The sequence below is a fragment of the Poecilia mexicana genome, unplaced genomic scaffold, assembly GCF_051168715.1.
Source record: "Poecilia mexicana isolate PSO_F unplaced genomic scaffold, ASM5116871v1 scaffold_12, whole genome shotgun sequence".
Classification (NCBI taxonomy): domain Eukaryota; kingdom Metazoa; phylum Chordata; class Actinopteri; order Cyprinodontiformes; family Poeciliidae; genus Poecilia; species Poecilia mexicana.
In genome coordinates, this window is record NW_028263381.1 from 12,234,390 (window position 1) to 12,257,036 (window position 22,647).

The 22,647-nt window shown below is 38.4% G+C and overlaps 2 protein-coding genes across 7 annotated transcripts in view; one reads left to right on the plus strand and one right to left on the minus strand.

Annotated features, from left to right (window-relative positions):
- Positions 1-641: 641 nt before the first annotated feature.
- Positions 642-18,451, plus strand: golga2 (golgin A2). 6 transcript variants are annotated; one of them, XM_015000914.2, is made up of 28 exons: positions 663-748; positions 2,190-2,330; positions 3,502-3,570; positions 4,338-4,490; positions 4,757-4,803; positions 5,444-5,507; positions 6,110-6,163; positions 6,539-6,619; positions 7,173-7,211; positions 7,335-7,397; positions 7,867-7,960; positions 8,079-8,185; positions 8,373-8,431; positions 8,608-8,749; positions 8,893-8,982; positions 9,823-9,930; positions 10,017-10,104; positions 10,210-10,352; positions 10,487-10,705; positions 10,925-11,038; positions 11,353-11,577; positions 12,288-12,387; positions 13,015-13,103; positions 13,218-13,437; positions 13,591-13,752; positions 13,839-13,945; positions 14,890-15,079; positions 15,550-18,451. In XM_015000914.2, the coding sequence occupies exons 1-28, from the start codon at positions 701-703 to the stop codon at positions 15,822-15,824; spliced, it is 3,291 nt and encodes a 1,096-aa protein (XP_014856400.2). In that variant the 5' UTR covers positions 663-700; the 3' UTR covers positions 15,825-18,451. The 6 variants fall into 6 exon arrangements, with proteins under 6 accessions (XP_014856403.2, XP_087867056.1, XP_087867057.1 ...); XM_015000916.2 differs by having other exon boundaries at positions 13,594-13,752; XM_015000917.2 differs by lacking the exon at positions 3,502-3,570 and having other exon boundaries at positions 642-748.
- Positions 18,452-18,862: 411 nt separating this feature from the next.
- The window catches only part of dnm1a (dynamin 1a), a 51,177-nt gene continuing 47,392 nt past the window's right edge, over positions 18,863-22,647 (minus strand). The window contains exon 22 of the mRNA XM_015000932.2: positions 18,863-21,455. Coding sequence (XP_014856418.1) covers positions 21,425-21,455 — 31 coding nt within the window. The 3' untranslated portion in view covers positions 18,863-21,424. The remainder of the gene's footprint in view (positions 21,456-22,647) is intronic.

A 22,647-nucleotide genomic window follows, 5' to 3' on the forward strand; every position in this document is an offset into this window, starting at 1 on the left:
ATTCAGTCCCATATTGAAAGCTTTAGGATTGATACAAAAATGAACGGTTTAATTGCCTTTAATTTTGCTGTGAAAGTGACAAATGGAATCTACCCAAGTAAAATGTAGTAAAATATCAGACAATAAGGTTTATCAATTTAATTTTACTTTAGCTCCAATATAACCTATCAAAATAGTGTAGAAATTAATTAATATTACTTTATTTCATTGTTAGACCTCGTAAAAATGTTTTGTATGTTTTATCATACGGCCTGACATTGTAATTTACTTGCCCTGTCTGTTTTAATTTGTGTTTTATTCTTATGTGTTTTATTTGTGTTTTATGAATACTGTACAGCACTTTGTTGCAGTTAATATCTGTTTTTAAAGTGCTTTATAAATTGACATTGACATTGTATTGGAGTAATTATCACACTATGGTCTGACCCTTATCTAAAAAAAAAATTATAATAAAAAGTTTCAAATAACGTCTTAAAGATCGCTTTAAAAGTGCTTATAAACACAGAAGAGCAAGAACTTATAGTGTAATAATAATGGGATCTACAATCACATTTTCCCCTACTTTATATCACAAGTCTACGTTTATCTAAAACTGGTTGCGCCCCCTAAGAACGGGGGCTTTGCGCCCCCTACCGATAGAAGGATCTATTAGCATCTTACTGATGACGTGGTTCGGTCGCTTGACCACCAGAGCAGCAGGATGGCCGACCAGAGTAGGCAAACAAAACTCGCTGCAGCTAAGAAAAAGGTAAAGTATATTAATAAATGACTTTCCTTAATTTCACGTTATGTACTCATCATTTATTTAGCTTGCAAGTTTAATTCAACCGTGTTTCTACTTGTTGTATTATAAATTCCATGACTGAGCACGGGTGTTGTCATTACACGTCGTCCGACCTCTGCGATGTCGCACGTCCCTCCTCTCGCACTCATATTCCGGCTTCAATGAGCAGGAAAGACCGGTGCCTGTCTCCTGGCCTCCACTGATAGCATTAACCTACTGATAGCCTTCACCTTCGTCTATTCTTAGTTGGAAGTTGTATTCACGACATCCTATTCATCTTAGTGCCTCAACGAGTAACTCAACTGTGGGCCAAAGGTTTACCCGTCTATCAAGACAACCGTAAATTTAGTCATTGGCGAAATCTTAACGTGCTAAGGCAAGTTAACATTGGCAAACAAGCTCAAAAGCTAACGAACACATTGATACGGATGAGTGGAAATACCATAACACAGAAGCTTGACAACCTTTTGACTCGTTTGCAAAAAATGTTAACATCATAAATTGGGCTACAAACAGTCGTTTTCAGAAAGTATAAAACTGAACTCCACAAAATTAGCTTGCTAGCATAATGAGCTGGATTGAATCAAGGGGACTGTTTTGACAGCTGACACCCCTCTTCTCGGACAGAAGAGGAGCTATTTTGGAGTTTTGTAGAAAGATGAATACATTTCGACCACTGTACTCCTCAATATTTAATCTTTGACTCATATATTTTGTAAATAGGTGATCATAAATTTGAAACACCATTTAAAATTTGATTAGTCACTTGATTTCCTTGTTATTCCTCCTGTTACTTTTCAGGGCCCTGCGCCTAAAATGTTATTTTTCAACTCACCTATTTTTAAAACATCATCTCTGGTTATTGTTGTTGTTATTCTTTTTCTTTTCAAGATTGAAACTGTATTTTTGTGTTTGTTTTAAACAACATCTGTTGTTTGAGTGGCATAGTTTTTGGTTTGTTTTTTTTTAGAATAATTGGATTAAAGGTGCATTAGTAGAGATTACTTGGATGTTGCTTCATGCCAGACAAAATTCAACTTGAGAAACCTGCTTAATAAATATTGTTGACTTTTGGGGAGCAGCTGCAAAGAGGCCTTGTGTTAGATCTAAAATTATGCAACTGCATATTCATCATTTTAAATGAATATGTGTAGCGTTTTATATATATACATATGGTGAACAGTGAACAATATCTAAAAAAAATAAGGATATGAAAGCAATTAATTACTTTAACATAGTTAATTTTGCTGTAAGGTGTCAGAGCTTTTTAAATGTCCTACTAGCCCTCTTTATATTTTACAAGTTGTATAAAACATAATATTTGGCTAAAGAAAGACATAAATATTTTGGAAACAGAGAAGGTAAAACACTCTTTCTGCATTCTGTTTCTTTTTGTGTTGCTCAGCTGAAGGAGTTTCAACAGAAGAGCTCTCCTGCTTCTGTGGGAGGAGAAAGGGGAGGAGGAGGAAGTGGAACAGGATCCAAGAAGAAGCGCAAGGTGAAGGAAGTGAACCAACTTGATGCAGACAGAGATTCCCCAGACAATGTGAGTTTTTCTGTAACGTTCTGCTCATTTAGTCTTTTTTCTTGTTTTGGTTGTTGGATTAGATTGCCTCCTAATACTACATGTACATTTCACCCCTGTATTTAGTCCTTTGTATTTTGTGCACTAATTATGTTGCTAGTTGCAAAACTGTGTTACTAATTTCATACATTTACATTTCTTGACATAGATTGCTAGAAAAGCAGTTCTGTTTGATATTCTCTTAAACATGCTCAGAAATACAGAATATCAGATGGTATTGGAAAGCTCTGTGATAATTGTCAGTCATAAGGAAGGAAATGTGTATTAGACTTTAAACAGTAGTTCTAATAATGTTGGTTACTATACCAGTTATTGTAAACACACCTTTTGTTTTTCAACAAAAGTGTGATTGAAGTAGCCTATTGATATCAAGCATTGCCTCTTGCTTTGTGTTCCAATTGAACAGTCTGTGGTCACATTAAAAAGGCTAATGAGGACGTGTGTGTGTGTGCGTGTGTGTGCGTGTGTGTGTGTGTGTGTGTGTGTGTGTGTGTGTGTGGGGTGCTGCTTTCAGACAGCACATGTGCATAACTTGGCTCTGCCTCATGACATTTGACCTGCGTTTACGGCCGTTCTTTAGACAGCTGTCGATGTTCTTCTCACTGTTACAATAACAGTGACTTCACCCTACTCTGCAGTAGTCGCACACATGACCATTAACTTAAAAATGCCATTTGTAAAGTAAGAATCTCTACCTTTGCATTGTGTTTCAAATATCAGCATCTTTTCACTTTTCCTTTTCCTTTCTTTAATTCTGCTCACTCTCTCAACATATCAGTTATTAATTTTAACAACTCTTTGTTGGTATGATTGGAAAGCCTAAACTTATAAGTGCAAATTGTTAATTTCAGTTCAGTTTCTTGGATAGAATTCATACTGAAATAAGAAGTTTACTGGTAGTTCAAATCTAATTTAATTTAGGCCTAATTATGACTGTAAATGGAGAGGCGAAAAAAGAACTTGTACAAATGATGGCAACATATGTTGTGGTCGCTTTATTCTTGTCACACACTAACCTCTGCAGCTCTTCCTTGTGGTAGCTGCTTCTATCATTTATCTCTCTGTGACTTTGAGTTGTTTTCTGCCCTGTCACTTCTCTCTTTCTGTCCGCTGCTGTTTCTTTCTGCTGTAGTTTGACAGTTTTCTGAAAGCACTTAGTCAAAGCAATGGAGTAGTCGTCCCACCTAATGGCAACTGTCAGGTGAGCCTTTGTCCCTCTCTTTCTGCTTTACCCTTGTCCTTCCCCCTCTCTGCACTTCTTTCTGTAAATAGCTCTTCCTCATTTTTGGTGTGCAAGATTATGCCTTGTCTGCTGTTCAAATTTTTTTCACATTGACCAAAACACACAACCAGTTGAAACCCAAGTCTTGAATGTTTTGTTTTTGTAAGCTCATTTCAAGAAACTTCAGAAATGATTTCAACAGGTGGAGTGTGCAGCATGCTTTGTTCTTTGTTCATTGCATGTCAGTACATTGTTTTTTTTTTGTTTTTTTTTGAAGAAATGTTGATCTTATGTTGTCTAGTGTTATTGGTTGGCATTTGCAGATTCTTAAGCTAAACATAGCTGTGGTTCCTGTTGCTTAATGTTCAATGCAGATGAATATCTTGGTAAACAAGAACGCTGCTCACTTTTCAGCTTGTTTCTTTTTTCTTTGATGTTGAGTGTACCTGCTTTTGAAATATCACATCACCTCAAACACATTACATATTAACATTAAAATGCTAATAAGACTGCAATGTGTTCACAATGCAGTTTACAGTAACAGATAATGACAAGAGTTGGTTACTAAACCATTAAACACTGTATGTTTGAGGATTGTACTTTTTGTCCTCATGTTTATTTTGTTCATATTTAGACATAAACTGTAAACTGCATTAACATGACAGGTTTTTTTGTGTGCCAATACTTGAAAACACTTGTCGTCTTACATTAAAAGTGAGTTGGCATTTTTGTGTATGTTACCTCAGACCTTTGCTGACATGGAGGCCATGGGGTCCCCTGTTCCTCAGCTGCCGGAGGAGCCTCACAGCGAGTCCGGCCGAGACTCGCCTGTGTCTAACTCTGCTAGTGCTAACGCTGCTACTAACTCTGAGTTTGTCAGTCACAACACTGAGTTGCAGGTGTGTCTTTTTTTCCTGTCTGCATGCTTGTTTTATCGTTTAAAATGCACCTAAGATGCCATAACAGGTCATGTTGACATACAACATTTCCAGCCTAAGAATTTGTGAACTTGCCTGAAGTTAGGATAAGTAGGATTTTTGGCATAGTTATAGAAAATGTCAAAAATAGTAGTCTTTTTTGTGATGGTTTAATGCGCTGTTCTAGCACATAAATTCACCTGCGTGTTTTCTGACTCGCCTCTGCTTCTAATTTTCTCTCTGTATAGGATTTCCCAGATACCAACAGAAACCGTAGTTTAAAGGAGGAAACTAGGTGGGTTTTTAATTTTCAGTGATGTAATTTAACTTGTTTTTATTCAGTCTTGTCAAACACAGTTTTTACTTTTGTAAATGTAACTTTATTTGATATTTGTTGCAATCTATTTCTTTTAAGGATTTGTTTTTAATGTTTAGACTTTAGTCCTTTTGCTGGACGTTATCTTTTCTTATATTTTTTCTACAATATGTGAAAAACTAGCATGTCTGGTACTTTTTATATGGTTTCTTCAGGACTTTTTAGATCTTGTTTCAACTTTCAATGCTTTTACAAAGTAGAGAGGTGAAGATTGTTTCATCTTTGTATCTGATGGGAGTTTACCTTTGTAATAACTGGATGCTGATCTATTACTCAAACACACTGCTGTGCCTGGGCTCAATTTAGCTCCATGTCACTAATTTTTGGGTTTTCTTTCAGCATATTTGCTTTTTTTTTTTTTTTTCCAGCAGCGATACTTCATAATCTCTGTGCAAAATTGCCTATCAACATTCATAACTTACTTGAGTTTCTCAGACACTCTGTAAAAGCAGTGCTATCTTTTCTCCACTCTGTTATTTTGAGTGCACCCATGTTGCTGCTTGTAGCATAAAACGGGAAAGTTTATAATTTGCATTCATCTGGCACGTCTATTTTGCAGATCGTTGTCTTCCACAGAGAGCCTGCGGCAACTCTCGCAACAACTAAATGGTCTGGTCTCTGAGGTAGGGTGTTACAGACATCACTGTCATCCCATGCCTTTCTATCTCTCACTCTTTCTGCCTCACACTTTGTCATGCTGTGTTAGGCTTTTAACAAAACACCCTGCCGGTCTACATTTCCAACCAGTGTGTGTGTTGCATCTATTGTTTGCAAGAATGCACTGGAAGCATTTTCAGCTCTGCCAGTCCTCATACTGACACCATCACCTGGTGTTCTTATCAGATATACAGTATCCTCCCTGAACTTTGTTTGGCACTGGAAAACAGTACGCAACAGTTAATATCACGGTGTGTTTTATGTTAAATTTGCTCAGTTCTGAGAAAGATTAACTGTGTAATCATCTCACCTTTATAAAGATTATGTTGCTATCCAAAGTATGAGAAAACAAATGTGATTAAATTAATTGGGGTCCTTCTTTGCTATCGAAAATTTGAAGGTGTAATATAGTTTTTGAATTAATCATTTTGCCCATTAATATGCCTGCAGAGGTGGACTCTGTATGGGGGAATGTTGTCCTCACACTGCTCTTTACATCGCAAATATGTAAAGTGTGTCATCAGTTCTGTTGCAAAGCTCGTAAATTGTGATTTCATTGTCGTTCCAGTCGACATCTGCTCCATATGTGAATGGGGAAGCTGCACCTTCTGGAGAACTGGAGGTAAGGTGGAAAACTTTTTTTTTTTCCTCCATTTTGGATTTGTTTTGGATATTTTTACTCCTGAGCTACTCCTACACCATTCAGAATAGGATTTACTTTCTCCACGCTTGGTCCACTTGCCTTCAAAGTATTTTAAAACTAGCATTTTTTCTTATTTTAATCATGTGGCATTTTCCATCATTGAAAGCATATTACCCACCACTTGTAACAGTAATATTATTTGCCTCCATGTTAATATTTCACATTTAAATATTTATCTTCCTCCCCTGTGTTCTCTGTTTGACTTTTGTTCCTTCACCTTATCCGTGTCTTTATATTTATTATTTTCCTTTTTTTTTTTTTTTTGTTTCCCGGATGCATGTGTGCACGTGATAGAGTCGGAACCAGGAGCTGGCAGCCGCCCTGGAATCTAGCAAGCTAACAAACTCTCAGCTCAATACCAAGCTAGACCAGCTGGTAAGAAGCTGTGTGTATGCATATCTGTGTGCCCTTGCTTTTTGCATTGTTACCCTAACCTCCCGTTCTGTTATTTATTTGCATTACGCTTTGGATCGCAATGCATTTTGCATGCTATCATAACCACCAGGCCATCACACTCATCTTTTATCATCTCCCTCTCATTTTTATCTGTTGCTCAGGTGGATTAGGGTGCATCCTGCAACTCTAAATATAGTATAAGCACCCCATTGGGTGCACATTTTAATCAGGCATCTTAACACTTTGCTTGTAGTTGCATGATGTTCAGGGCTTGTTGAGCCAGTTTAGTGGACTATCCTCAATAACATTAAAGCAAACATTAAATAATATAACACATTAGGAATTACCAAACATGTCTATTATTTTTGTTCTTTGCACAGCAGTTGTGTGGCTGGCATGTAAAAGATCTCATCTGCAGAATTTTTATTATATTTTCTAAGATAGAATAGAGTACTAAATATTCAATGACTTATTTTTTAATCCCCCCACCCCCACTGCCTAATCCTAATTTTATACTACATTGTCTTGGCAGGTACATCAAACTCAGGAGCTTACAGATCAGCTGCAGAAGGTTGGAAGTTTTTCCTCATTTTCCTACCTTTACAACATGTTTTACTCAATCCCATCTTTTATCATCTATGCCTTTGAGCTTTGTCATGGACAGTCATGCATTTTTGTAATTTCCTGCCTTCAGGAGCGAAAGGAATTTGAACAGAAATTTTCAAAGGAGCATGGAGCAATGCGGGAGCAGTTACAGGTAAACCCCTTAGAAATAATGAGATTTTATTTTAAGCATTCCTGTGGAAATATACCAGCAAAAAAAATTACAATTGCATGGTGTTCCTTTTCCATAAATAGATGGTAATGTGATCCAAAACTCACCCTCCCTCCCCTCAGCGCTCAGAGTGATGCATGCTAAGGTTTCAGTGTATTTTATTTCTCTGCACTGGAACAAACTCTGAAAACCTGAAATGTGCAGAAACTGCTGGCTCCTTTGAATCAGGACTAAAAGCATTTTTGTTTACAGCAGCTTTTGATCAAAGACTCTGACTTTGATATTGAAGTGTTTGAAATATTTGCTTCTTTAAAACATTTAAGATTATATTATGACATGTTTTTGTTTCATGCAATACTTTTGTGTTATTTTTTTTATTATAAATGTTGCAGTATAAACAAGTGAAATCCACACTTGGAATCTTAATATTTTTTAATTTGTTTCCTATAAGGTTCATATCCAAACCATTGGGATTCTGGTATCAGAGAAATCTGAGCTACAAACAGCACTACAATACACACAACAGGCTGCACGACAAAAATCAGGTGTGTCTGTAAGCATTAAAATGACTTTTGCAAGATTTTAGGTTTGCACAATCAGTCGGTCAAGTAACTGTGTTTGCATGCTTGCAATGACATGCTCTGACTCCATGTGTGTTCGTAGCTGAAGCAGAGGAGTTCAATAACCGTCTGCAGACAACGAAGCAGAGAGTTTCAGAGCTGGAGCGAACTCTCTCTACTGTCTCCACACAGCAGAAGCAATTTGAGAGGGTAACGTACTTTAAAGAATTTATTATGAGACAAATGAATAAAGCTGTAACTTCTAAAATGAAATTAATTATCAGTTGACTTATTCATGTCAAATAGAAATCAGCTTAGTTGAATGTATTTGAAATATTGCTGTCATGTTGTTAAGTATAAGCAATGTATGCTTTTTTTTCTTTCATTTTATCTTTAGCAAAACAAGGAGCTTGAAAAAGAAAGAGACAATTTAAGGCTAGAGGTGCTGAGACTCAAGTAAGTTTTTTTTTTTATTAGTGAGCATATTATAGGAATACATTTTATATATTATTCTGCTTTAAATTTGCTACTGCCAACTTAGTCTTGTTTAATTCAAACAAGTGCGGTTCAGGCTATGCAATTTCTGAAAGTATGAGGCAAGTGGAATATAATTTATGTTTGTTTGTTGACAGCAATTTAAGTGAGGAGTCAAAACAGCAGAGTTCAGAGCTGTCTGAACAGCTGAGACAGATTACACAAGATAATGCTGCAATGAGGCTGGAGGTAGACGATCTTCACAAGAGGCTGGAGATGGCGGACCTCATGCTTCAACAGGTGCATGCTTCATTATTCAAGAACATCACATCTGGCTCTGATTTTTACTGTTTAAATTGTACTGATCATTTATAATACAAATAGATATTTCTTTTTCATTGTTCATTCAAATTTTACATCAATGTGTTTTTATTTATCTCCAGTACTCCAGTCAGTCAGATTCCCCCGGTTTCAACCAAAAAGTCGAGATGCTGCTGGAAGAAAAGCAGCAGCTGGAGTCACGCAATCACCAGGTCTGAGGCATCTCCCTCTTACATGTACATTATGAAACCTTAAGGTAAAAAATAGGAGTTACAAACTTTCATGCAGACCTGCCAGCCTGTTTTCATTTTCCATAAACCTTTATCTCCAGTGACAGAATTTATCCTTCATTAATGTCATCCATAATTCAATATAATTAGGTGATCTGTTGTGCACTGAGGAATATGACTAAATACTGGGTAGCTTACAAATTCACCGTCAGATTGTCAGCTTAACGTTACAAATACATTTGATTCAAAGTAACAAAGGTTTGCTCCTAGATTTCATTTTTAAAGTATATATTTTCTTTATAAAATAGAGTGGAAAATGAAGTATTGCAACAATGTTTGTGTAAATATGCAAATACATAGAATTTGGTTAAATTTGAAAAGTCCCACTGAAGATTTTGGTTTCCTGGCCTAGCATTGCTAATTTGAAATTAGCACACAAGCTACAATAAAAGGCAGGAACAACACTCTGAACACTGAACAGTTTTGGTTTAATTCAGCTTCAGTTAAGCAAAGTAACTAGATTTTACTGTTTTAAGTTGGTGGAGATTTGCCAAAAACACCTTCTACAACACAGATGACTGTTTTGGTACTTGTCAACTGTAGATTTATGCTAAAGTTGTCATTTTAACCTTTATTAGAGGTTGTTAGATTTAAATTGTTCTGCTGGTAGTTCTTGTTACAGCTCACAATATTATCAGTGACACAAGAATCCTTAAGCAGTAATCAGAAATATTGAGCTCATTTGTCTCATTCCGAACTTGATTATTTAAAAACATAAAGGTTAACTTTGACTAAGACTGTTGTATATCGATGATGTGGTAGCTTCTGGAGTCTGTAGCCCAGCTCAAGACGGAGCGAGATCGTTATGTGGAACGAATCCAGGAGGAGGGCCGTGTGTGGAAGGACAAAACCGAGCAGCTGCTTGCACAGGTATAATGATAAAATGTATACTATGTTTGACAATACCGCTGAAAACTTAACTGTTTGTGATGATTTATTTTAATTTCTGTGTGAAGGTGTCTTTGGTAGCAGAAGAGAGAGACAGAAACATCAACCGAGTCCAAGAGCTGGAAGCCAGCATTGTAGAGCTGAAAAATGCTGCGGGTTAGATTTGTTTTCTCAGTTCTTTAAACAGCATCCAAACCAGGGTTAACTGAAATCAAGCCATAATATTGGAGAGCTTGTTAAGTGTTATTCTTTCCTTTACAGCATTGTTGTCTGTGGAGAAGGAAGCCCAGGAAAATGCTGAGCCTCAACCTTCAGGACCATCAGAGGCAGAGGTGGCTCTGCAGGAGGCCCTCAGTAGTTTACAACAGGAGAAAGATGCCATTACTGCTCAATACCAGGCTCAGGTGTGCACTCTGTTGTTTTGTTTAAACATGTTGATGGATAAATAATAGCATATCCTGTATCAGATGGGTTGATTATCCCTGATATTTCAAAATGAGACCAAATATATTTCTACATATATTTGGTGTTCCCCCAGCTTCGAGATAACGAGCAGCTAAGTCGCATGTGTGCGGAGCAAGAGACCCGCCTGGGAGAGTTGGAGCGGCAGGTGGAGAGCCAGTCGCAGGAGGAAGAGGACCGCAGACGCATGCTGGAGGACGTCCAGTCAGACAAGGCCACGATTAGCCGAGCTCTTACCCAGAACCGCACACTGAAAGACCAGCTGGCCGAGCTACAGAACGGCTTTGTCAAGCTGGTGAGGCCAAAAATGAACTACCACTATTCTGATCATTCTTAATTTGTCTCCTTTTGCATTGGATTTATGCTCCTGCGTTTCAATTTCTAGTGTTTGTTTTCTACTGTTGCTTTCTAAAATTGAGCATAAATGAAGCCCATCCATTACTTTAGTGCTTCATATAAGTGACTGAGAGCTTGTTTTAAATCCAAGTTTCCTGTTACTCCATCATTATGACAGACTAATGAGAATATGGAGCTGACCACTGCAATCCAGTCAGAGCAACATGTGAAAAAGGAGTTGGCACGCAGGATGGGGGAATTACAAGAGGAGCTGCACAACGTCAAGGAGCAGGTAACATACCCACATCTGTTATAAAGCCTTGTGGTTTTTATATATATTGAGGAAACGAGTATTAAAACTGAGAATTACCTTCCAGTTTACTCTCAGTAAGTGTTAAAACTTACTCTCAATACTTCAAAACAGTAACATTTTTGTATGGACACCAATACCTTTATCAACTGTACACAGTTTTTCTTTTCTTTTTCTTTTAAATAATTGGAAATGATAAAGACTTGTGAAATTTAATTAACTGAAGTTTTTGAGCAACTGAGGAATAATCTGCTGCTGTTTGGTTTTAATGTCCATTTTTCTTTTGTTGCCTCCAGCTGGAGCTAAAATGTCAGGAGACACGGGGCGTTCTAGAGCAGAGAGACCAGGTGGTGGCCCATCTGCAGCAGTACTGCGCTGCCTACCAGGCCGTGGCTGCAGACAGGGAACAGCTCCACCAACAGTTTCTGCAGCAGACCCAGCTCATGGACCGACTGCAGCATGATGAAAGTCACGGCCGTGCACAGCTGGACATCAGCCAGAATCAGCTCCAACAAGCAGAGGTGTGTACGGACCCTGAATCTTAAAATTATGATCAAGGTTTTTATTTACCTCAGCTGCCTAAAATTGACCTATTTTGCAAAATTCAATTTTTGCATGTTTTTTTGTGTACTCAACTGGTTCTTAAAGGTTTTACTTCTGCTTTTCACAGTTGTACGGTTGTAAAATTGTGCATCTGTTTGCAGGCATTTTCACAAGCGAGTGTAAATGTTGAGTTGGAGTGTGTGGTCGTCAGAAGCTTATTTGGATATGAAGTGACAAAAAGCCCTTAATCCATTCTGAAAGGAGCTTAGAATAGGAAGAACCAACTAATCTTTATCTAATGATGTTAATGTGCAAAATATGTAATGAACATGTTATGTATAGCTCATAGAGCTATACTTACTCTTTCAAGGAAGCATAGTAAGTCACCTTTAAGGTACCGATGCTGTATATGAGGCAGGATTTTGTTTGAGCCAGGCATTTTATGGTGTTGTAAAAAATATGCAGATGACATTCAGATTAATTGCATCAAATTTTGAGGCTGAACCGTCACTTCAAAATGCTTACGTCTGGCACATTTAGTGTTTAAACATTTACATAAACTCATGTACTTCATGCCAGGCGTTTTGTTATTTCATGCTTAATTATTTACTCTATCTGCTGTATAATTACCTGATACACAAACATTCATGAGTAATTTTAGTATTGTTTTAAATGTTTGCTCTTGTAGAAGCATTTGGAGCAGTTGGTCAGAGACAACGAACAGCTGAAGGCTGAGATAAAAGAGCTGCTCAACAGTTCAGCTCTTGTGGCGACGTCCAGAGACCAGGGTAAGGGTTTGTTCTGTATTCGTGCTTTACTAGTGTTTTTCATTTTGTGCTCGTACTCCTCTTTGCTTTAGTAGTGTTTGTACAAATTACATGAGCAGAAATATCCAGTTTTAACATTGTTTTATGAAACGATGTTAAAACTGGATATTTTCTCTACAGAAAAATCCAACTTTTTCTGCAAAGAAAGTTGGATTAATGGACCCTTTAATGGGTCAGTAATACCAAGGATGTTTCAGAGTTCACCATCATTTGGTATTCAGAACATTTGATTAATTGATCTCGAACTTGTCTGACTTTAACTTTTTCAAACATCTTGGAACGTTCAAACTTTAACTATATTCCTGAACCGGAGTCGTTCGCCCTTTGTGAACGCTCCCAGAATCTGTTGTTTGTTTAAGAGTCACTTTAAAACAGCTAAAAGGTGCTTCACCAAGAACTAAAAAGATAATTTTGAGACTGGTAGTCGCCTACTTTTATTATTAGTTGTGTTGAGTTATTTGATTTGTACTTGGTTGATTTGTTTGTTGCAAACAGCTGCAAGTTAATTTGTGGTGGGAGTTGAATGCAAAATGGGTGAAGTTATATACATCAGATATTTCTATCGTTCTACTTTGTCATGTAATTTAGGAGATGGAGTGGAAAGCCAATCAGCGGAGGAGAGTCCTACAAAGTCTTCTATTGTTATCCCAGAAGACTTTGAGAGCCAGAAAGAGATGGTTGGTATAGAGATGGAAGTCACTTTGTGTCTGACCTGATTTACATAATGTGGTAGTAATTTTCTGCTTCCCATGTTAGGTCTCCTTTATCACACTTTTTCATTCTTCCAACAGGAGGATTTTATCCGTGGGGCTTTGGCTCAGGTGGAAGCGGAGAGGGACGAAGCCAGAAGGCAGCTGGAGGAGGAGCACAGGCTCCACATGGCAGCCCGGCAACAGGCGGCCGTGGCCCTTAGACTGCAGCAGCAACACCACAACTACACACCTGTTCATGAAGATGGTCATGGGCATGATGATTGTCACAGTCACACTGAGCACAGTCATGAGCATTCAGGTCAGAAAAACAGAACAATTTGCTTTTATGTTAAAGTACCACGTTGCACTGCTCTGTAGAGTAAATTAGTTTCACCTGCTGGCTCTCACACTGTTTATAGCTATGATAGGTTGGTCACTATGTAAACCCTCAGTATCCGCTATGCTACCTCAGCAGAAGGAGTCCCAGTTGAAGTTCATCAGGCGCTGCAAGCCGCCATGGAGAAGCTTCAGCAGCGCTTCACCTCCCTCATGCAGGAGAAAGCTGACCTGAAGGAGCGGGTGGAGGAACTGGAGCACCGCTGCATCCAGCTGAGTGGAGAGACTGACACTATAGGTATGAACTACTTGCTTTTTAAAAATGTTATGGTTGTAGTTTGTGAATTTAATAAAATTTTTGTTTTTACTCATTGTTATTTTAAGGGGAGTACATCGCCCTGTACCAAAGTCAGCGGGCCATAATGAAGCAGAAGCACCAGGAGAAAGAGCAGTATATCAACATGCTGGCCCAGGACAAAGAGGAGATGAAGGTTCTGTTCTGATGAGTTCTGATGGAGAGGCACATTTACCGTATTTTCCGGACTATAAAAACCTTCAATTTCCTCAAAAGCCGAAAGTTCGCCTTATAATCCGGTGCGCCTTATATATGGACCAATATTGAGTCACAACAGGTCTAGCAACTACGGTAAGCAGCCGCCGACTTCATTTTCGCCCGTAGAAGAAGAAGCGCGCGGTGCATGCTGGGATAGTTGTCAGAACGCTGGTTTGTTAATAAAGTTTGACTGACCTATCTACCTACCGACCGTCTAGAATCATGTCGTCTGCAGGTCATTTAGCACCACGTTCTCCACGAACATGCTGTGCGCAAATGGAGAAGGGTGACCATCGTCCGGCCACACCCCGGCCCAGTCGCAGGAAGCTCTCCTCGCTGACTGGAGTTGGACTGTTTTGTTGACATTCCCTGTAGTGCAGCTCCATCTAGTGGATGCATAACGTAACTCCAGCCTCTACTGTACGCCTTATAATGCGGTGCGCCTTATATATGAAAAAAGTTTTAAAATAGGTCATTCATTGAAGGCGCGCCTTATAATCCGGTGCGCCTTATAGTGCGGAAAATATGGTAAATGTTTTCTGAAACTGACATTTTTCTGTGTTTTCTCATTACTCTGTAAACACTTCATCAGCATAAATGTCCTTTAGGTCACTTAAAAGATTGAAATCAGTCTCTCTTCTCTCTCTCTCTCTCTCTCTCTCTCTCTCTCTCTCTCTCTCTCTCTCTCTCTCTCTCTCTCTCTCTCTCTCTCTCTCTCTCTCTCTCTCTCTCTCTCTCTCTCTCTCTCTCTCTCTATATATATATATATATATATATATATATATATATATATATATATATATATATATATATATATATATATATATATATAATAAATTATTTTTGCACCAGTAGTAATGATTTGTTTCATTTCGCCCTCAGGCCAAACTGGGAGAGCTGCAGGATCTTGTCCTGAGGCTTGTGGCCGAGAGGAACGACTGGTACAATCGTTACACTGGAGCTGCAGCCCGCATGGGAACAGCGAACCCCGACCTGCTTCCTGTTGGGGGGGAGCACTCTCACTTACAGCAGCAAGCACATAAGCATGAGCTTAATGCTGTCGATGGAGAAGGTAAGAGTAAGACGGACCAAATCAGAAAATGGTCTGAAAACTAAAACTTTTCAATTTCAAGTCCGGTGGAGGTCAGAGGATTAAAGACTAGTAAGCAGGCTCATGGGCCAATTCGGCCCACCTTTACTTTTTATGTGGCTCTCTAGTTTCAGTCGCCAAATTGCATCAATCAGACCTTCCAGTTTTTTGCTGTTTTGCAATCATGGAAATCCAACAAAATGAAAAAATCCCACCATTTTTTCGCACTAATGCATAACTGAGTTTGTTGCAATTGTTCTCATTGTTGTCATTTAACTTGGTAGCCTGTTTTTTTTTTTTTTTGTGGTTCATTTACTAAGTTGAAAAACACTGGTCAGGTTAAATTAAACTTATTCCAGTCACCAGCCAACTTCTAAGTGCAGCTCTAGTGTATTTGATGTGTTTTCTAATCGACTTTATCATCCTGAAACTTCATGTGTTGTTCTCTACAGAAGCCATAGAGGTCAGCCCACTCTCTGAGACCTCCCCACTACACGGTCTAGAAGCTGCCTCATCCCAAACATTACCATATAGTTCTGTTCAGACTGAGTCCAAACATCTGGTGCCCAGAGAGGACGGCACCGCCCAGCAAATCATGCAGCTTCTCCAGGAGATCCAGAACCCCCAGGGAGCTCCGCGGTCACCGCCGTTCCTGGGCGAAAATCCCTGCATCCCCTTCTTTTACCGGCCCGACAAACAGGATGAAGTAAAGATCCTGGTGGTGTGAGGCCCAGAGTGTGACTGAGGTTCTGTGGTTGAATGATTTGTAGCTTGATGAACATATTTACACATCTCAAGAAGTTTCCCACTTTAACGACCGTCTCACCCAGTTACACTGAAATGGCCCCTATTTGTTCAGTTTGCTCCCCCTTGTTTTGCTTTGTCATTTTTTTTTACAGATGGGAGATGATTGGTATTCCAAAACAAAACTTGATTAATCTCCTTATTGCAATTTTTAAACCCTATCCTCCTTTTGTCACTTATCTCATACATGTGCAATACTGGGGCCATATATTCTGCCCCCTTTGCTGGTACAGCACTCAAAGAGCTGCTAAAAATGACCAGTTCTTGTGCAAAAATCAGTTTCAATTCACTGTACTCATGCCAAAAGCATCAGATTTGAATGTAATAAACCCAAGTATTTAAATGTGTGTGAAATCCGAGGAGATGGGTGCAGAGAGCAGACATCAGGTTGGTTGGACTAACATTAAATGCAGAGAGTTGTAGGGCAAAGTTAAGTTGACAGGTGCACATGAAACTTTGTGCCGTTTAGTTTTGAAGTCATGAGGTTGCTAAGTTACACTAACAAGTTCAGGAAGTTAAAGAGGGTGTTGCTGATTGGTACCGTTTCCAAAACTACGTTCGTCTCCTTTGTTTCCTACTTCGAACACTGAAAATAACTCTTATGTTTGTACATTACATAATGTTAATACTTGTGAAATCTATTTTGTGTTGATGTGTTTTAAACGTGCTTAGACTGAGACGTCAACACCGTTACAAACCGGTGGTTGATCAGGTGAAATATGGGCATGGATGCAATTTAAAAGACCCCTTGAAGTTTAACAATGATTAAATATGTTGAAGGCACAACACACCTCTGTTCTAAAAGCTTGGGTCGCTGTGCTAAAGGTTTCTTCCCAACCTATTTCCTTAAATTTATATTTACTATGGCAGATATTATATTACAACATGTTATGAGGCATTTTGCTGGTTTCACCACAGACATATTTTACATTCCAGTCGCTTTCTTCTCTTCCTCAACTGAGCGTCTCGGCTAAAAAAATTATTTTCATGGGGTTTTACGTTTGGGACACTATTCTTCAGAGCTTGTTGTGTTCTGTTACGTTCATGTGTGGTTTTACATATCAAAGGATTCAATACACATCTTTGACAACTGGAATGCGTGAGACTGTGTAAGTGAATTTTTTTTTTTGCTTGGAATCCAGATTTTTCTCTTAGCCAAAAGTGCATCTCTTCTACTTTGTTTTTGTAAAAAAAAAAATGTTAGATTATACAAATATGATTGCACTAAATCTGTACAAAGCTTTCTCACACAGCTCACCCTGTGCTGACGGACCGTTTGGAATAGCATGGGTTTCAGTGAAAGGGGAGGGCGTGTCCCATGAAGCTTCATGCTGAGGATTCCCCTGAATTTAATTACCGGTGTGCGCTCTGTCACACTCAGAATATGGCCATGCGTTTTAACTAGGACAACTTGGACTTTAAAAAAGCTTTTCCATAGTTGAGGGACCAATTGGGTAAAGAAAAAGTATTAAACTCATGAAAAAAAAAAGTTACATTTGTCATCTCCATTCAGCAATAGGTCTTGCGTAATAACACTTGTGAATATATCTCTTTTGGGCATTAAAAGCAAGGAATTGCAGAGAATCCCAACATTATAATACAACTCTGGCTTTGTGTTTGCAGAGACTGGCAAGAGATACAAAGCAGATCGCCTTCCTATGAATTTGACTAAACAAAATTGGAGCATTTCCAATTTGAGAACAATTCATATTGGCTCTCATTTACTAGGCTTTGAAATTGCACACAGAATGTTTATTGCTAAAAGTATCAAAAGGCAAAGTAATGGTGCAGAATGTGGTAGTTTTTGCAGACTCCACAAAGCAAACCATGTAAATTACAAGAAAAAAATGTATGGGTACAGTTACAGGAATTGCAGAAAGCACCAATAGTAAAACACAACATTTCTATTTTAAGAACCCCTACATTTTCTTTCTTCAGATTTAGTTTTAATATATATATTTTTTGTTTGAACGCTTTTTTTTTTTTCCTTTGGGTGGTCCGACCAACAGACAAATGCACAATACAATCTGCATTTTCTCCCCTCTCTCCTCCAAGTTGTGTGAAATCAACAATGTGGATGAAATGATTTCCTACTTCACCGCTTAACGATGTCACGTGTGATTGACACCAAGAACAACATTAACCGTCTTTTATTGTAAAAGAGGTGTTGTATATACTGTAACTGTGTAATATATTGTATATTCATAATGCCTGATGTGTTGAGGGGGATTCTGGGAGAAGCTGCTTCGCCACATTAACTGGCTGTATGGGGTTGTGTGTATGTCTGTTAGTGCAGAGTTGGGATTGTTGGCCGTTACTGACTGGCTGTGGTTTATTACGAACACCAACAAAATGGAAAAAAAAAAAATATTTATTTGGAGTAAGTTAGCATCTCATCTAATCAGTTTTAATATAAACTTGAAGTGAGTTTAGGATGAAGGATCACAGAGCAACCTAATTTTTGAGTGCTGCTTCAACCCAAGCTATTTTTTTTCTCCTTTTCTCTTGAGTAATACTTTCCTCCTGAATAAAACTGATTGAGCAACTCAAGCTGTCTGGACTCGCTTTTTGTTGGGATTCACCAAATTGTTTGGTATTATAAACACATTTATTTTCCAATAAATCAACTATTTTACATGTTATATTTTGCCAATTTAGATACCACTTCAAGTATAACTCTCAAAGAGTTCATATTCTTTATATGACCAATCTAATTCTAACACAAGTATTACCCACAGAAAATGACTAGGAATAATTTACTCTTATCAAGCAGCAAGTCTTTTAATAAAACTAAATTATAAAAATTACAGTATGCTATATAAAGCTAAATCTTTTAGTTCCTCTTTAATTTGATTCACTTATTACCAATTTTAGTTCTATTTTCTTCTTTTACTATGGAAAGCTTTGTGATCATTATTCATGAAAAGTGCCCAAATGTTAGAGAAAAACAAAAACAGACACTACAGCACACAGAGGTCTTTTAATATGTAGTTGACAGTACAGCAGTCCTCCAGGATAATCTTACAGTTTCTTCCACATCAGCTGAGACGAGCAGCAGGACTTGTCCTCAGCCAGTTTACACACACCATCCGTCTGTTTAACATTTTATAAATTCAGAGAGAAAACACAAATACACCCTCCCTGACGCAAGCAAAAGTATCAAACAACCTGCCAGCATCCATTTACAGCACAGTTTTTTTTTTATTATTTTTCAAGTATTCTGTTATGCTCATTTACTCATGGTTTAAATATTCCGATGCTGCATACAATGTAGACTAAATGATCTAAACAGAAGAGAGTACATGTCTAATAAAATGCACCACACGAATACATTAATAAACTAATTACTGTTACATCGGATATGACTTCATGTTTGCTTTGCAGATGTTGAGATCAGAGATGCACAAATAGGTGATTTTTTTTTTTTCTTCTTTCTAGTAATGATCACAGGATAAGGTAAGGCTAGTGGGTTGTTTGTGTTTGGGGTCAAAATACAACACGTAACACTGACAGCAGAGCTCAGTGGCAGAAAAACGAAGGGATTGAAAGGTGGTTTCTGCTCAGTAATGTGACAACACAAGCAGTGGTACTTTATGCATAGACTGGGACTGTTCTCACTCACCCCCGTGAACACTGAGAGAAAAGAGAGCAGGAGAAAAGAGACAAAGAAGAAATGGCAGATCAGCAACTTGAATGCAATTTTTTAAATATTTTTCCTGTTTAATTTAACATTGGAGGCATCATGTGCTCAAACCTGACTAACCTGAGTTACGAGGCCGCCATCTTGCATTACACTCTACATGAAGAGTTAACGGTCTAAAGAAACAACTAGGGGTCACAAAGTCTCCTTCTCTGGTTTCGTTTTGTTCAGTTATGCGGCGCAGTCGCAGAAGCATTCAGACCTCTTGAACCTTTCTCACATGTTGCTGCAATGCAATCCCAACCTTCAGTTTGCTTTAGTGGAATAAATGAATAATAAAAAAAATAATAATACATGATTCACCAGCGGAAAGGAAAAAAAGGTTTTGACAAATTGGAATGTGGCCCACTTCAGTTTGACACTCCTCAATTAAATCTCTTACCCTCCACTAAACTTTCCAAATCTGCCCTTTGTGGAAGAGAAAGTTGAAAAAATTCCTCTGCAACATTAAGCAGTAGTAGTAATGCCTTGATAAGCAGAGGAACAAAAGGGGGAAATAATCTGTACTAGATGCATCTTTTTGCCATAAAAAGACTGAGAAACCACTTTTCTCTTTTGCATAGGTTATCTGAGAGCGCAGCAGTTTTAAGACGAGGATGTGACAAAGCTTTAGCAACAGTGAGACTTTCTGAAGACTGCGACTGGCAAAATAAGAGGATCCGCTACGTGATTCTGATGATAGAGAGAATAAAAGGGAAAAACGCAGGAGACTTTTGTCCATTCAGGTTTTTCAAATTGAAGAATTCAGATGTCATCCACGTCTTCCTCACCTGGGTGGTGCTGCTGTTTTATAGATTTGGACAGTGGGAAAGCATGGATTAGCTTTAAAAAGAGAGAGAGAGAGAGAGAGAGAGGAAAATGGTATTTGGGGGTGTCTGTATGAGATGACCCACCCTTGTTTGACCAAACTGTTTAAGGAACATAGAAAAATCAAACAAGAACTAATTTGGCAGGATGAAAGATCAAAAGAGAAACTCCATCAACAAGAAAAGAAAGTAAGTTAAAAGAGATATGATATGATAAAAAACTAATAAGATTGTTTCCTTGCTTGCTTTTTTTTTTTCTTTTTTTTTTTGAAGGAAGATTACAAATTAAAATCTGGATACAACCCCCCCCCCCCCCAAAACAATTAGACTGAATTCCGTTTGCATATCAGAAACACTTCCACCACTGAGCAGCAAATGTTGCAAAGAAAAACCACATTGCTCTAATTTCTTTACATCACAAAGACGGAGTAAATCTTTCACGATCTCAAAGCATGCATCACGCTACTAATATGATGTTTATGTTCAAAAAAAAAAAACAACATTGAATAATGTAAAGCACTTCCACATCCTGAATAAAAGGTTCTGGTTTTACATCATTCTGTTCGTCAAAAAAAAACACAAAGGTGAGCAAACAAATCCTGATGAAAGGAAATGAAACGAATGTTAAAACTGAGACGACGCTTTCGAGAAGCTCAGGCAGAGATTCATGCTGACCTCGCAAATGTTTACCCCTCTCGATACAAGAGGAGGGGAAGCATTCTGCTTTGAACTTGCGTGGATATACGATACGTTGACTCGGTTGTCTAATATAATCATTTCATGGTCTCTGCGATTAAATTGTGAGCAACAAAGTTGTACGTAAGTCATGCGTTCAAGTATTCTGCTTCTCTGTGTGAAAACAGAGGGGCGGATGGGGAGGGATGGGAGGTGGGAACAGGAGGGTCAGACCGGGCAGTAGATGAGAGGAAGGTGGCGCTCTTGTCCGAAGCGCCTCTCTCTCTCTCTCTCGCTCGTCCAGAGGGGGGAAACGAAGGAGGGAGGAAGGAGCTCTGAGGTCTAGTGTGTTGGAGAAGGCGGGGGTCTCCGACTGGCACGGACAAACAGAGGGGAAGACATAAAGAAAAGAGAAGAGGTCAGATCTGTTCTTCATAAAGTGGACTTTTTTCTTGCTGTTTTGCTTTCTTCACGGACACCCTGGATTAAGGCTTTGGTGTTTTCCCAGGATTATTCATACAGGTAGTACACGAAAAGACTTCACAGACCCGCACAGTTACTTTGCAGTGATTTGCAAAAGTATCCACACCCTTGAAGGAGGTCACATTTTGTGTCGTTGGAACCGCAACGTCTGCGAATTTTAGCGGGATTTTATGTGACAGACGAGACGAAGTCGAGAATAGTTATCAAGCTGGAGGAAACTGACTTGTTTTCAAAATGCTTTTTTTTTTGGCAGATACCTGAAAGTTGCGTGGTGGATTTGTATTAAGCCCATTTTAAGTAAATAGAGCCCAATTTTGTGTGACTTAATCTCAGTTTACAGTTGTCCCAGAGACAACTGCTTAAAAAAAACTCAAAGAAGAATTTGAAAAATATTTTATTTAGTCTTCATTTGTGCAAAGGTGGTAGAGATAAAACCCAAGGCACTTGTCAAAGGGAGAGCTAAATACAAATACATAACACTTTTTAAAATTTTAATCTAAAATGCAAGTATAATTTTCCTTCTACACAGGAAGCGTTAGATTCTGTTCAATAACATCAAATCTCCATAAAACACGTGTAAGTTTTTTTTTTTTTTTTTTTACATGACTAAATGTAAAAAAAAAAAAAAAAGCTTCAAGGGTTATGAATTCCTTTGCACAGAACTGCATCTTGTGCACATGGATAAATCACAAAAGTACCACCAACATTACAGAGTTCTCAGTTCTCTGGTATGTGGAAACAAAGAAACGTAATATAGGCCGGAGAGGGAGAACGAATGAAGATGCTGCGACTGCACATCCAACTGGGGTTAGCCTGCACGTAGCTCTGTTGTGCATTTTCTCCAATCAACAGAGACGCATCAACGGACAGGTGGGATGTCATGGTGTTTGCAACCAAAATTCAAGAAAAAACACAAAAGCTGTGCTCCTGGGCACTAAAAACAACCCACACTTTTCTGTTTCCTGTGACCTGGTTCAGATGAATAACTCCTAAAGACTCATGCATTGCTCTGATAATAGAAAAGTGTGAGAAAGAGAGAAAAGAAAAATGCCATGCAGCAAAAAGATGAAGTCCGAGGAGGT